The sequence below is a fragment of the Azolla caroliniana genome, unplaced genomic scaffold (genome assembly GCF_043228905.1).
Source record: "Azolla caroliniana isolate FFs.n. ecotype wild unplaced genomic scaffold, voAzoCaro1.0.p SCAF_9, whole genome shotgun sequence".
Lineage (NCBI taxonomy): Eukaryota > Viridiplantae > Streptophyta > Polypodiopsida > Salviniales > Salviniaceae > Azolla > Azolla caroliniana.
In genome coordinates this window covers 3277563-3291914 of record NW_028230444.1, presented here as the reverse complement: position 1 = coordinate 3291914, position 14352 = coordinate 3277563, and the positions used below count along the sequence as shown (strand labels likewise).

Below are 14352 nucleotides of genomic sequence, written 5' to 3'. Positions count from 1 at the left end.
CAAAATAACAATAATAATGTTGATGATTAAAAAAACGAAAGAAACACATCACACCCAAAACAATCTTTTCATTCCATTTTCATAGAAATGCGGAATTATGAATTCCAGCCTCACAGAAATGCATCGGAACTGAGTATAATATATTGACGGACTACAAGATATGAATTAATACCCAAATGATACTTCCTCTTCCTCTGTAAAATATATTTCCTGAACTGATGGCCTTCCTTTGATTTACTATGTATTAGCCTGAATTGCATTTCTTGGTCATCTGTATCCTGATTTCTGTAGAATTAATAATTAAAAAAGGTCTACATTTGTTTTCTCCATACACTATGCTTATTGTTCGGAAGTGAATCTAGATCATCACAGTAAGCACACCAAACTTAATCATGATAAGTATACCTCAACACATGCACTCCTATCGGAATTGCAGATTGGACATTTCTGTACATCTTTCTGACAATTGCTGCACAAGCACAAATGCATACATGGTACTAGCAAAACAGAAGCTTCCATAGCCCTGCAACTCCTGCAGGATCTCTTCACTTCTACCAAAGGACTCATTGTTTTTCTTCCCATTATTATTGAAGCTCTCATCTGTTGAGCTTCATCACTACCATCAATATGTTCAGATGCAGCATCATCAGCATCATTATTTCCATGTCCCTCTACAGGGATTTGCTCTCTGCTTTGACTGATTAATGCTTGTTGCAAATTGGCTCTCAACATAGCCACCATAGCTTCGAAGCTCTTGGCTTTGTTCTGCCATATATGAGTCTCTAAACCTATCTGTTTTATCCTCTGTTCCAACTCTAGATTCCTTTGGGTTACCTTCTCCAATTCCATCTCACGATCCCGTAACAAGTAAGATACTTGCTCTTCCACAGTAGCAAGGAAAACCTTTGAATGCATCTGCATTCTTTCTACCAATGCATGCCTTAGTTGTTCAATCTGCAATCACCATATTCAAAAATAAAAATGTACCATCAAATTCCACGTCTTCGTTGTTCAAACCGAGGGATGCATTTACATAAACATAAATTAGCCACATTAGTTATTGACATTTACCCAGAATTTCCATTCATGGAGAGGTGATTCGGATAAATTTTGAAAATATTAAACAAATTAAAATTGGTCTCTCTGCCCTAAAAACTCTACCCCTACCTGTATTTTGATGAGCTGATTCAACTCGTTCTGTTGTTGTACAATGTGCACTGACAAGTCATCACCGAATATATTCATTGAGGAGGCAGAGATCGAACCTACATGATGATCTGGGCGAGAACTAGTGACAGTGGATAGGTCATCATCCAAGGCCAGGCGGAGACCAGTAGATACACCACTATTTGGAGTTATGGTACCGGCAAGAACACATGCATTGTGGCTTTGATTAAGGTCAGGTGATGGCCTCCTAATGTTGGTTTGTGCTTTAATCCTCCTCTTTCGCTGCCGAGGGGCAGTTAATTCTATATTGGTGATGGACTGCTGCTGCTGAAAGACTGCAAAGTTAGGAATCGGCATGTTAACACCACTGCTGCCGCCTGAGAAAGAAAGAAGGCATGTTAGCGATAATTCAGGACAACGAACCTGTAACATAACATGATGAAGAAATATTTTTAACACTCAAAGCATTATAGAAATCCAAACCCCTTAAAACCTCAGTACAACTAACCCAAAAAACAAAAAAATGACTAGTCTAAATGAAGACAATCGGACTTCAAATATATGGCTATCCCTACATAAAGACATTAGAGGATGTGAGTACCCTAAAATGAAGGGATCAGACATAAAGATATGACCGACCTTAATTCAAGGCACACTAGACACAAACATAGCCTGATTCTAAACAATGATGTTGCAGAAAGACATGAAAAATCCTAGAGAGGGGAAGGGAGACTATTGAAAAAGAATATATAGAGCCGCTAAGATATGGACATTAGAGATACTAAAGAGAGGACATCAGAAAGAAATACATAGATGATTGAAACAAACCCGGTTGAAGCATGGCTTGATGATGAAGGACTTGTTGCTGTTGCTGTTGCTGTTGCTGTTGCTGTTGCTGTTGTTGGCAAGATGCCACATCTTGTCCCACAAAAGGGAAGGTAACAAAGAGAGTGCGAGGGTCGAAATCACAAATATCCACATTATTTGCTGATACAGGAACAGGTGGAGGCCTGCGAATCAATCAGATTTTATGCGATGTGGAGAACCCCACCAATCATTAAATCGAGACGACAACGTCCAGACAATGGTTTTTTCTTTCTTTCTTTCTTTCTTTCTTTCCAGTGCTTACCAATCACAATTATTGACAAGAAGAAAGAGCAAATCAATAAAAGCAAAAGCTAAAAGAGAAATCTGGCCCAATCGAATCAAAGAGAGCAGAAGCTAAAAGAGAAACCTGAACCGATCGAATCAAAGAGAAACGGAAAGAACTACAACCAAATACAAAATCAATCAGAGAGAAGATTTAGGACCGGAAGAATCAAGCTAAGGAAGGCAAGGAAGAGAGATACGAGCAATTGTGGTAGAAACAGGAAGAGAGATAAGAGCAATTGAGGCAGAAACACAAATGATCAAGAGAAAAAGCATGAAAAATCGAGAGAACAATAACAAGAGAAAGAGCAAGATCAAGAAGGGGAAGGTAGAGATGGCATTAAAAAAGAGCAAGTCTGAGAGATTGTACTAAAAAAGAAATTTAACAAGAAGAATTAGTTAATATGCAGAAAGCAGGCATGCAGAATGAATCAACATGTCACCTGTGTTTAGCGAGATCAGCAAGGAGGCCACCACCGGTAGTGGGGTTGGAAGGGGGATTGGTGTTTGGGTTGGGTTGTGCATGGACAGCCATGTAAGTAAAAGCTAGGCTTCCCAAACAACAGAAAGTTCAGATTAAAAGAAGAAGAAGAAGAAGAAGCAGATGAAAAAAAACTCCACCAAAAGAAGAGATGCCTATGTCTCTCTGCTTCTATTAATGTAATTGGGGCAGACAGAGGAGGGGATTGATCTATATAGGAGCTATAATAATAAAAATCTATATGTTTCTACTCTGATTTAGCAAGGAAAAGAGAGAAGCCAGAAAAGAATGGGTATATATATATATATGTATGTATGTATGTGTATGTGTATGTGTATGTGTATATGTATATGTATGTGTGTGCATGAGAGAGCGTTAAGCAGGAAAGAAAATTTAACATACGAGAGAGAATGGAGGAGGTGGTGGTGGTAGAGAGATGATGATGATGATGATGGGTGATGGTAGAGAGAAGATGATGGGTGATGGTGTTACCCGCCCCAAATCTCGTTTTTAGTTATATACATACATATGTACATGTATGTATGTATAGTTATGCATGCATGGCCATGGCCATCATGGCCACGTCGGAGGGTTAATTTTGAACCACCCTTCCCTCCCCTCCGCCCATATATGTTATGTTACATGTACATATATAAAAGCTTGGTATAGAAACTACGACAATCACCACAACTGAAGGGAAGAAAAGGAAAGGAAAAAAATCCCCCCAAAAAAAAGATGTTCAAAAGGAAAGCCACAAAAAAGAAAGAAAGAAAAAGAAAGAAGATGAAGAAAGTTGGAAGGAAGAGGAAGAGGAAGAGGAAGGAAGAGGTTGTAAGTAGATCCTGTGTAACCATAAAAAAGAAATAGAAATACACCCCATAAAATCCCACCCACAACTCCTCATGGATTTCTTCAAGAAGAAGAAGAAGAAGAAGAAGGAAGGTTGGCCCACGCATGGCAAGAAGACGCTCGCTTGGTGACATTAACATACATGCCACCAGCGACAAGTTTCTTTGGACATTCTTGTGTGTGTGTGTGTGTGTGTGTGTGTGTGTGTGTGGACAATGGGTGAAAGTGAGGCCCGTGGTTTTGTCGACATTCTCCATGTGTTTCGTGGGCACCATGGATATATGAGTGAGGGGGTTTTAGACATTCCCATGTGTACGTGTCTGTGTGTGTGTGGGGGGGGGGGGGGGGGAGGGGTAGGGTAGGGGGAGAATCCAATCCATTGTTTCGTAGGTTTGCTTCCCTACTATGTGTTCTAACATTATGAGCTTGAGGCTATGCAACACCTAACTATGTGTGGTGTGGTAACATTGCAAAGGTTTTCGACATTCTCATATGTCAAGCAAACGAGCCCAATCTCCCATCTGTGTGGCTTTGCATGCCTTACCAATGCATGATTTGGTGTTCGACACCATCAAGTATAAAGACAACTTTTGAAGCTTCCGATATGTCAGGTTCTCTAGACTACTGTAGTACACACATGATCTTGACAAATAATTTCATGACCATATTGTCTGTGACGTTTCAAAAATCTTAGTAAGTTTGCATCCTTATGATTTTGATCATGCTTAATTGGATGGTGAGGCCAATACAAAGTCTACCAATTTTGGAGATATGTCTCGAACATAGCAAAGCTTAGGAGAAAATGGCTTAGAATGAGCTTACATTGCAAAAGGTTGAACTATATTCACGTTGATGTATGTGTCCAACATCAAAATTACAAGTGAAGTTGATATTTATAGTGGTTGATAGAGAGTTGATCTATTAAGGGGAAATCAAAGTGTTTATTGCGAATTATTTAGTTATTTCAAGACTTCTTGTTCTCCTTAATTTTCTGAGGCAATGTGAACCCTTGAGAAGGCGGTAATTTTACTCACAAGCAACCATCACAAGATGCTTTGCTAAAGTCATGAAGACTTGATCAAGTTACTTCACTAACAACTCGTTGCTACAATTCTAGCATGTGGAACTTCCAAAACGAGTTGCATAGATTTTCTTACATTTCTTGCATGTGGAAACCGACAAGCCTAAACAATTACTCAACATTTGTTAATAAAAAAAAAGTGCAAAGTTAAGAAGAAAAGATAACATTATAAAGGGAACCTATTAGGGGGCGACATGTCATTCAAAAACAATCAATAGACTTCAAATTCTCATTCTAGATAAGCTTAAGTAAGGAGAAGTGTAAAGCTATGAAGGCTCAATCAAGTTAAGTCACCAACAACTTGATCCCACTATTTTGGCATGTAGAACTTCCAAAACAAGTTGTAGAAACTGTCCTACAATTCTTGCACACGGAACTTCCAAAACGAGTTGCAGAAACCCAACAAACCTAAACGATTACTCAACATTTTATTATTAAAAAACACGCAAAAATTAAGTGAAGAAAAGATTATTAAGGGAGCCTATTAGGAGGTGACATGTCTTTCACAAACAATAAATAGATGTCAAATTCTCATTCTAGATAATACTTAAGTAAGGAGAAGTGTAAAGTTGAATATTTCTCCTCTAATGTGGTAGGAGCAACATCAACCTAGGCTTCACTTGACTTAGAGGTGTTACCTTAAATACAACTACGTAGACACTAGCCAAATTTGCATCTATATATTACATCTCAAAACTTCATTGTCAACATCATCCAACTCTTCCACATGTGCACGTTTGAAATGCTCTATTTGTAAATGTCCTTGAGTCGCACCTTAGTACTTCTCCTTTTTGCCTACCTCACAAGTGTCATACAATATCTATATGTAAATTTATGTTTTTGGCATTATGTGAAACGTTTGTAATTCACATGAAACTACTGCAATGTACGTAACAATAATGTATCTCTTTAATTGCAAAGGTTTTTAGGGAATTCACCTCTAGAGTAGGAAAACAAATGCAAGCTCTTGTTGGCATTACCAATCAATTCTATTTTGTAAAGGTTCACAATGAGTTTAAGTTTTTTCTTCAAATGTAATGAAACAACACTAACAACCTTATTAGCAAAGAGGATGATTTCAAATTCCAACGTATTGACATAGATAATGAGCTATTGAGCTTTTAATTGCTTAAAAAAAGAATGAATGTTCGATCTAGTTAGACATAAGGGTTTACAGTAGCATGTGTGCATATGGAAATCACTAAGTATCATCAAGTTCACCTGTACCAGGCATTGCAACTGCTCTAGATACAGATCTTCTAAGGGTGAGAAATTGAGATAATCTCCTAAACTATTGTAAGATTCCACCTTTAACATGGACCTTCTTTCACTTGAGCGTGAAGACAACTTACTCTACATATGCCATGGCTGATATTCTCCATGCAAATTGTAACTATATCACAACATCTCCTTTTCATTTAGGTCAAGTCGGTGAATCTAAATTGGCCCCCAAACTTCTGAATAGTGTATGAAAACTCCACGAGAAGTAACAAATTCATGGAAGGCACTCCTAGACTTAGTTCTACAAGGCCATGCAATTTACACATGTATATTGACAGATGTAAGAATAATAAATGTCAATCTCTACTCGGCGGGCTCCGTAAAACATTGATATTGCCCGAGTATGCCCACTTATTTGCGATTGGGGAGGGTGGAGGAGACTTTGTATACTGGCCCAAGTCTTTAGAGTCACCTCTTAGAAGCATAAAGTCGGACACACTTCTGCTTTGCCATGATTGCAGATGAACAGCACCATTTACAGTATAGGTGCTCATGGATTTCAGAAGTCCGGATGAATGTGATAGTGGACATTCAATTTCCATGTGTAGGCGGAATTTGGATTTGTTTGATGACTTGCTCCTTGGAAGTACCAAAGTTGGATTGTATTTTGCCTCATCATCAGCACATAAAACATCATTAATTCTTGACAATACATTGAAAGCCAAGCTTTCAAGTACCCTTGAGTAGCTTTCAAGTATAGAATGACCCACATCCTGATAAAGAAACGAAAACTCATTCAGGAAAAACAAAGATATTTTCAGTAATAGGGAGACAACATTAAGAGATGAAATGGAAAAACAGGGCTATGCACCTTATTGTATTGTATTTTGAGTATGTCAAGATTTGTTTGAGGTAACCCTGGAAATTTATGCCTAAGCAATATTAACAAACTTCGAGCTTTCTCGGTAAGCAATTCTCTTTTCTCTTGGTCGCTTGAAGCATAAGTATCACTTGAGAGTCCCCACCCTGACTTGGAACCTATCCGCCCATCCTTACCATGTGCATGCATGTGCCGAACCTCAAGTTTCCGTTGCCAAATGTTAACCGCACCCTCCACACGGTTCACGAGCTCTACAATTTTGAGGTCGTGATTCGGGTCCCAAGAAGCGATCAATGCATCGGGTGAAAAGCTTTCCGAAGAGATCAAACGATAGAGTGAATCCCCGAGCATCGTTCTAGCATTCTATAAAAAATGTGTAGTAGTGAGCATAATATAAAAGATAGCAGATATGGCCTTGAGAAAATGGCCGATGAAAGCTAGAGATTGACCCATCAAGGTATCATGTGGATGACTATGACCTTAACACAATTGACCTTGGAATGAATATACAAAGGACTAGTTGACCAACTGCCATATCCATTCTAAGATCATTGGATTCAAATAATAACTAACCACACTGTCCACCTAAAGGGCCCATTTATAGCCTTTATCAACTCATCTACTAGTAGTTAAATGTGTGCACTATAGCACCTTTGATTAATAATATACCTTTGGTAGTCCCTCCCAATAGATGGAAGGGATTTCTATGTCTGATAAAACTTGGGCATTGATTGCTAAAGCAGCTTTCAATATCTGCTTAACACTTCCTCTTTGGTGTTGTAAATGCTTCCTTGCATCGGCCGATAAACCATTGGACGGAACTCTAGGAGTAGGAAGCCACCATTTCTCTTCTTGCCTCCATCGTGCTTGATCATGATCCTTTTCACCGATGTACCAGAATTCCGTTGATCTGAAGCTATCTAGAGCTTCCTGTAAATGGATAAGCCACAAGTGTGTAGAGCATCAAGATTCCTCATGTCTCTTTTCTTACTCATCATTATTTTTTCTTTCTTTCTGGTCCTAACAGGGAGTTTCCATTTGTGACAACCGATGCATGGACACGAACAGGAGTTGAACTCTTTACAATGGTTTACAAGGTCATGGTGCAATTATGTTATGACAAAGATTGAGCATGATACCTACCAACAACATGTTGTCAAGCTTGCGTAAAGCTGGGAGTTTCTCAGCAATATCCTGCCGAAGTTTTGTGACCATAACCTATGATTATCACAAGAATTCTCATTGCAATCACCTGGGGATGATGATATTTATATTGAAAACCAGCATAGAGACTAGACACTACCTCGGTGCTGATACCATCTGCCATTTGCTGAACTGAAGGAACGAAATCAACTATATAATCACTAACGGAGAGGATCCAACCCATCTCTCTCCGCCATCGAATCTTCTGCTCCTCTGCAAGGGGCTCTAATTTATATAGCTGTCCAAAAACAGAAACTGAAATCACCCCAAGACTGATGTCAGAAATGGGCGCAACAAAATGTATACGTGCATTTTGTGTATAATCTATGAGTAAACTACCTGAAAGGTTTGTGATGGCATTGGAGATGGCAAGAGCACTTGATACTCCTTTTCCACCACCAGAGAGATCTTCACCCAAAAGTAGTTTAGCAAACCGTTCCTTCATCATCTCCAACTCTGTGGGGACATTAAAAGGACGAAGGTTTCAGAAATCCCACCTGAAGGTCACGTTATGAGAGAAATCAATCCTATATGAAGTGTAAGGATCTTGGGCAACCAATCATAAGTTATCTTAGTAAAACACAAATGAACATGGCAATCTATAGTGTGGTCAATCAAATGACCTTCTGCACCCATATCTGACCATAGCTAATGAACCTTTCTGTTGCCTAACTGACTCCATAAATCTATGACTATTACATGTATGTTCATAACAAGATGGAACTTAAGTTCAGAAATCCTCACCTGAAGCATCAGATTCCTCTACTTTATGCTCGCACTGATCCCCCGACGGAGTGATATCTCTGACTTCGACATATTTTGGCATCATTGGAAGCTTCCAAACACGAGATTTATCCCTCGAAGAAGATGTCGAAGAAAATGGTGGAAGCCATCCTATTGGAGAAGATTCCACCGAAGTACTAGTTGTAGATTCATAGCCACCTCCATCCCGAGGGCTGCATGGTAAGGATCTATCCGAGAAAAGCTCATCACAAAAGTGATCCAAACCGGAAGGCGGATGGATTCCTTTCATGTATGGACACCCATCTGGAGATTCTATACCAGGCAATACATCAAATATATGCTTGTCTATCTTCGGCATTGAAGGGGAATTAGTCCCTTTAAACATAGCATAAATCCTGTTCAAGAGGATATCAACAAAACGAGAATTAGAGTGTTTATCAGTGAAATCTACGCACATGCACATACAACACTGGAAAAAACTTGTACCACTAATGAATGCTCAAGCGGAGTGAAGGTTCCAAGAAGACTAGAAACAGAGCATTAGCTACACCAATGTATGTAGATATGTGTAAAACAGAGAGAAGAAAGATAGTCAGAATTAAGGAACCTTAAACCACAATAAATGTCCGGGCAAGTCTAGAAACAGAGATTTCACTATGTGGTCTGTGCACAAGCATGCATGTAAAAACAGAGAAGAAAGAACCCCTAGAAATGAATGAAGCCCAAAACACAATAAAGGTTCCAACAATACTAGAAACAGTGTTATGCAGATGCATGTAAAACGGAGAGAAGAAAGATACAAGCGTTTAACGAAGCTCGAGCAGAGTAGATCATGATATATTAGTCCTAGAAGAAGGAATATGTGTTTAAGAGAAGCTGCATTCTTTAAAAACGTATACAATGTAATTGCAGACACGAAGAAACAAAACAAAACAAAACAAAACAAAAACAAAAAGCTCTGTTTTTTGCTTACCTTTTTCCTGATGCTTACTCGTGAGAATGACAACGAATGGCTTGCGCTGAAAAGTTTAAAAAATAAAAATAAAAATGGAAGGTGAGGTTAATCGAACCCTTGTCAGAACACTTTATAGCTTTCTTCTTCGTCTTAATTCGTCTTCTTTCCTCCGCCTTAATTCTTAATTCTTCTTTCTTCTTGTAAAAGCGCAGAAATCAGGCAAATCACAAGAACCCAATTCGCAGAGAAGTATAAAAAAGCAAATAAAGCAACAACCCACATCGGGCATTTCCTTAGGGTTCATGTTCGTGGGTGGTTTTCTTTAGAAGATGTATGTATGTATATATATATATATATATATATATATATATATATATATACTAAATCCCGAGGAAAGGAAAGGAAGCCTTTGATTTCTGTTGCTGTTCAGAAGAACCCAAAACTCAGAGAGAGGGAGGGAGAGGGAGAGAGATTATGGCAGATGAAGCAGGCAAAGAAAGGCAAGACGAGAGAGAGAGAGAGAGAGAGAGTAGAAAAGAAGAAGATCATGGAAATGAGGAGAATCAACAGCATGATGGGATAGAGAGTGAGAGAGAGAGAGAGGAGATGAAGAGCCCAACACTTAGTTTTCTGTAATACATAATTAATTTACATATACTTGGAAGTGGTTTGCACGTTTGGAGGGGGGGGGGGGGGGGGGGGGGGAAGGAACGTGAGGAGACATGGACCATGAATGAATGAATGAATGAATGAATGAATGCAATTCTATATGTATGTATGTATGTAATTGTAATGCAGAGGAGGAGGTTCCTTCTTGATCATTCACATGCTACTACTTATTATATGCATCGTGTATGTATGTATATATGTATATATATATATTATATACACCCCAAGACATGGCCTTTTGGGCAACACCCCCTCCATCTATCTATCTATCTATCTATCTATCTATCTATAGTTTAAGTCGTAAGAAGGTAAAACATCCCCATCTCGCGCACGCCTCCTCCATCCCCCTCCCCCCACATCCATCATGGCTTCATGAACATGTTTCGCCTCGTCCTATGTGAGGATGCGTCGTGACAAATGAACGTGATTGGAAGACACTCTGACATGCGTCTAGAAACTACAATACCTTCTCGAACGGATTTGGCAAGCTAGATGCCCTTTTGATAGCCCATGGTTGTCTCATGTTGGATAGGAATCAAGACATGATCTCGTATTGTGTGGTCAAAATGTATGGAAACCCCCCAAGCTATGTTCAAAAGTTGAGCTACATTTATTTTGTTATCGGCTCATGTTTTTAAACTAGAACCTTACATGTGCCTTGGTGTGACATTGGCAAAACAAAAACAGCCTTGATCTCCACCCACCCATCCACTAGATGGTCATCTTCACCCAAGCACTAGCTTTTTCCCTAGGTTGCCTAAATGGGGCATCCATATTGACCACTTAAGCCTTTGTACAACATATTAAAATGAGATTAGGACCACCTTTGCCCTTTCCGAACCTATTCTAACTTCTAAACTTGCGAGCATAATATGAAACTTCAAATTAAGATATCCTTGGTATGCTAAGCATTACTTCCACAAAGCTCCTTGGTTATGCTAAAAGTGAATTTCACAAGCATGTGTTATATTAATAGCATATATAGCTTATATATATTTCATGCTTACAGTAAGAATAGAGTACTTTTCATTTTAATAATCCCCCCAAGCATGTGTTATATTAATAGCATATATAGCTTATATATTTCATGCTTAAAGTAAGAATAGAGTTCTTTTCATTTTAATAATTCCCCCCTTGAAACAAAGTGGATATTCTAGGGGGTTTGCCATAGCCATTGTCTATAGAGCTTGATTGATGCATGTCCAATTTTGAACCACTACAACGAGAGATGCTGCATTTGCAAAGAAAGAGAAATGGACAAAGCCTCATGCTAGTGAAGGGTGAGTAGTCAGAAGCCAAATTGCACTTGCATGTAGATAAATAGTTCTCATGTCACATCATAACAAGAGAGGATTCCACACGATGATTTTTGGACTTATCATTGGTTCACTGAAAGATCTCCCTAACCTACATATATGCGGTGTACAAATACATTATAAGTAAACAACTTGTCATTGAATCCTAGTAATAGTCTCATCAAAGCCTATGTGGTTGAGTGATATTATGTACGAAGAAGCTATAAGGTTATTAAATCATTCTAGTTCAAAGCAGGTCTTTGGTGGTTTCTCGCCGGACACCAAAGGGAGGTTGATGATATTTTCGTTGTTATAGGATACCATCTATAAGTCAAATCCTAGATGTTGAAAGAGGATGCATGTGTTCCATAGAAACCTATAACAATTGTTAGATGCAATACAAACATAAGAAGTATTTAACATATTCTATGCAATTAGTGTATTCTACGTATTTTATCTATAGAATACGTATTCAAAGTATTAAAAAAAAGCTGAATACATTTATTGGATGCTAAGGAATTTACAACTAGAAATTCCTTAGCATCCAATAAATGTTCATGTATACTTATGTTCCATATACTTATGATTCTTCGGTATACTTATGTTCCATATCATGTTCATGTTTGTGTTTGTGGAAAGAACGCATGCGTTAGGTGATCAATTCCCAAGGAGAACAAATAGTATAGTGCCTAGTATTCTACCTTGCACCATTGGAACATATACATTGCACATGAATGGAAACAACCACATTAGCTTGAAAATTTCTCATTTAGCTCGCCTTCTCTATGTGCAACATAATATTTTTAATAAAAATTCTACATCACCCTAATGGAAACCCAAAAGTCATACTCATGTATTTTGATTGATAATAGATATTTGTTTTGGTGTATGTAAGGTTAGTCTATGTCCATATACTTATGATTCTTCGGTATACTTATGTTCCATATCATGTTCATGTTTGTGTTTGTGGAAAGAACGCATGCGTTAGGTGATCAATTCCCAAGGAGAACAAATAGTATAGTGCCTAGTATTCTACCTTGCACCATTGGAACATATACATTGCACATGAATGGAAACAACCACATTAGCTTGAAAATTTCTCATTTAGCTCGCCTTCTCTATGTGCAACATAATATTTTTAATAAAAATTCTACATCACCCTAATGGAAACCCAAAAGTCATACTCATGTATTTTGATTGATAATAGATATTTGTTTTGGTGTATGTAAGGTTAGTCTATGTCCATATACTTATGATTCTTCGGTATACTTATGTTCCATATCATGTTCATGTTTGTGTTTGTGGAAAGAACGCATGCGTTAGGTGATCAATTCCCAAGGAGAACAAATAGTATAGTGCCTAGTATTCTACCTTGCACCATTGGAACATATACATTGCACATGAATGGAAACAGCCACATTAGCTTGAAAATTTCTCATTTAGCTCGCCTTCTCTATGTGCAACATAATATTTTTAATAAAAATTCTACATCACCCTAATGGAAACCCAAAAGTCATACTCATGTCTTTTGATTGATAATAGATATTTGTTTTGGTGTATGTAAGGTTAGTCTATGTCCATGTCGGTTAACTTTCTCCATCTTTACATTTGCAATAGTCATGGAGGGTATTAACGAACACACAACTTTTTACCTACCCAAAAATAATCAAAGAATGCAGGATATTGTACGAAGGAAAATATGAAGGGGCTTTATAGGATGGTCTCTTGCTTTTACAATTATAGAGCCTTACCTTACAATCTCCATTAAAGTAATTAAAAAATATATATATGCAACAGAGTTCACGCATTTTTTCCACTCTTTTGAATCATTTCAAAAACCAACTCATTATCCTTTTAAAGTTTTTTGTGCATAATGTTTGTTGGTGTGACTCTAAAACTTTCATGAGAAGAGTATCATTTATGTTGAAATGTTGTGAATTCTAGGTTATACAAAAATCACTTAACACAAACAAGAGAGCGTCATAAATAGCATGTAAAATGTAATACAATCTTTTTTGTTGTTTATCTTGGCTATGTATAGAGTATTGCCATGAATCATGATGATTGCATACACATGAAAATAAGGAATTCTATTGTTACTCTCAATCGTACTATAAACTTTGTAAAATAATTATTGAAATTGTGAATACCACACCTTCCAAGTAAAACATTGTTCTTCTATAGGAGTATTTTGTTTTTGCTTGAGCCCTACACAATGTACACATATAGCTAATTGAATATGAACGCAGAAAACTCAATATAATGGTTTTTTTTTCATTTGAGGCTTAGATATATTGCTTACGAAATATGATCACGCACTTTTTTTTTTATGTTGGATTCACCCCCCACACAAACAACATCAACTAACATGTTTGAATGTGTGAGCTTGGTATGAACATTGTAATGTCAAAACTTAAACAAAGAAATCATCTCTCGTGGTGGTACACTTGAGAGCAAGAAATTTAGCTGTCACATTAGAAGTTATTGTGCATCAACTCTAATGTATGGATGGATGTGCTCAACCTATTGTAGTTTATGGCATTCAAACGGTGATTGATAAAGATGATGCGTGTGGTATATTTGGATGGCGCAACCAATATTCATATATAAATGTGACAAGAACCCTTTTCACCATGTCATACTGTTGGCAAACCATGA

General features: G+C 37.8%; 2 protein-coding genes across 4 annotated transcripts; both read right to left on the bottom strand.

Moving 5' to 3' along the window:
• Positions 1-47: 47 nt before the first annotated feature.
• LOC147859886 (BOI-related E3 ubiquitin-protein ligase 1-like) lies at positions 48-2851 on the bottom strand. The gene is made up of 4 exons (XM_087324709.1): positions 2760-2851; positions 1996-2177; positions 1168-1544; positions 48-954 (listed from the first exon to the last, which is right to left on the bottom strand). Exons 1-4 carry the CDS (start codon positions 2849-2851, stop codon positions 391-393), a joined length of 1215 nt encoding a protein of 404 aa, XP_087180835.1. The 3' UTR covers positions 48-390.
• Positions 2852-5865: 3014 nt separating this feature from the next.
• Positions 5866-10025, bottom strand: LOC147859885 (rop guanine nucleotide exchange factor 9-like). Of its 3 annotated transcripts, none has more exons than XM_087324825.1 (8): positions 9749-10025; positions 8776-9170; positions 8371-8487; positions 8132-8286; positions 7972-8046; positions 7498-7758; positions 6820-7191; positions 5866-6721 (listed from the first exon to the last, which is right to left on the bottom strand). In XM_087324825.1, the coding sequence occupies exons 2-8, from the start codon at positions 9158-9160 to the stop codon at positions 6305-6307; spliced, it is 1782 nt and encodes a 593-aa protein (XP_087180951.1). In that variant the 5' UTR covers positions 9161-9170; positions 9749-10025; the 3' UTR covers positions 5866-6304. The 3 variants fall into 3 exon arrangements, with proteins under 3 accessions (XP_087180951.1, XP_087180952.1, XP_087180954.1); XM_087324826.1 differs by lacking the exon at positions 9749-10025 and adding an exon at positions 9262-9439; XM_087324828.1 differs by lacking the exon at positions 9749-10025 and having other exon boundaries at positions 8371-8534; positions 8782-8901.
• Between the last annotated feature and the right edge of the window lie 4327 nt (positions 10026-14352).

What these genes read in the sequence shown, in the direction of transcription:
- LOC147859886 (XM_087324709.1), bottom strand. Translation starts at nt 2,851, where the DNA reads ATGGCTGTCCATGCACAACCCAACCCAAACACCAATCCCCCTTCCAAC. An exon ending in GCTGATCTCGCTAAACACAG is followed by an intron (nt 2,178 to 2,759) that starts GTGACATGTTGA and finishes ATTGATTCGCAG; the next exon opens with GCCTCCACCTGTTCCTGTAT. An exon ending in TCAAGCCATGCTTCAACCGG is followed by an intron (nt 1,545 to 1,995) that starts GTTTGTTTCAAT and finishes TTTCTTTCTCAG; the next exon opens with GCGGCAGCAGTGGTGTTAAC.
- LOC147859885 (XM_087324825.1), bottom strand. Translation starts at nt 9,160, where the DNA reads ATGTTTAAAGGGACTAATTCCCCTTCAATGCCGAAGATAGACAAGCAT. An exon ending in AGAGGAATCTGATGCTTCAG is followed by an intron (nt 8,488 to 8,775) that starts GTGAGGATTTCT and finishes ATGTCCCCACAG; the next exon opens with AGTTGGAGATGATGAAGGAA. An exon ending in ATTGGGAGGGACTACCAAAG is followed by an intron (nt 7,192 to 7,497) that starts GTATATTATTAA and finishes CATTTTTTATAG; the next exon opens with AATGCTAGAACGATGCTCGG.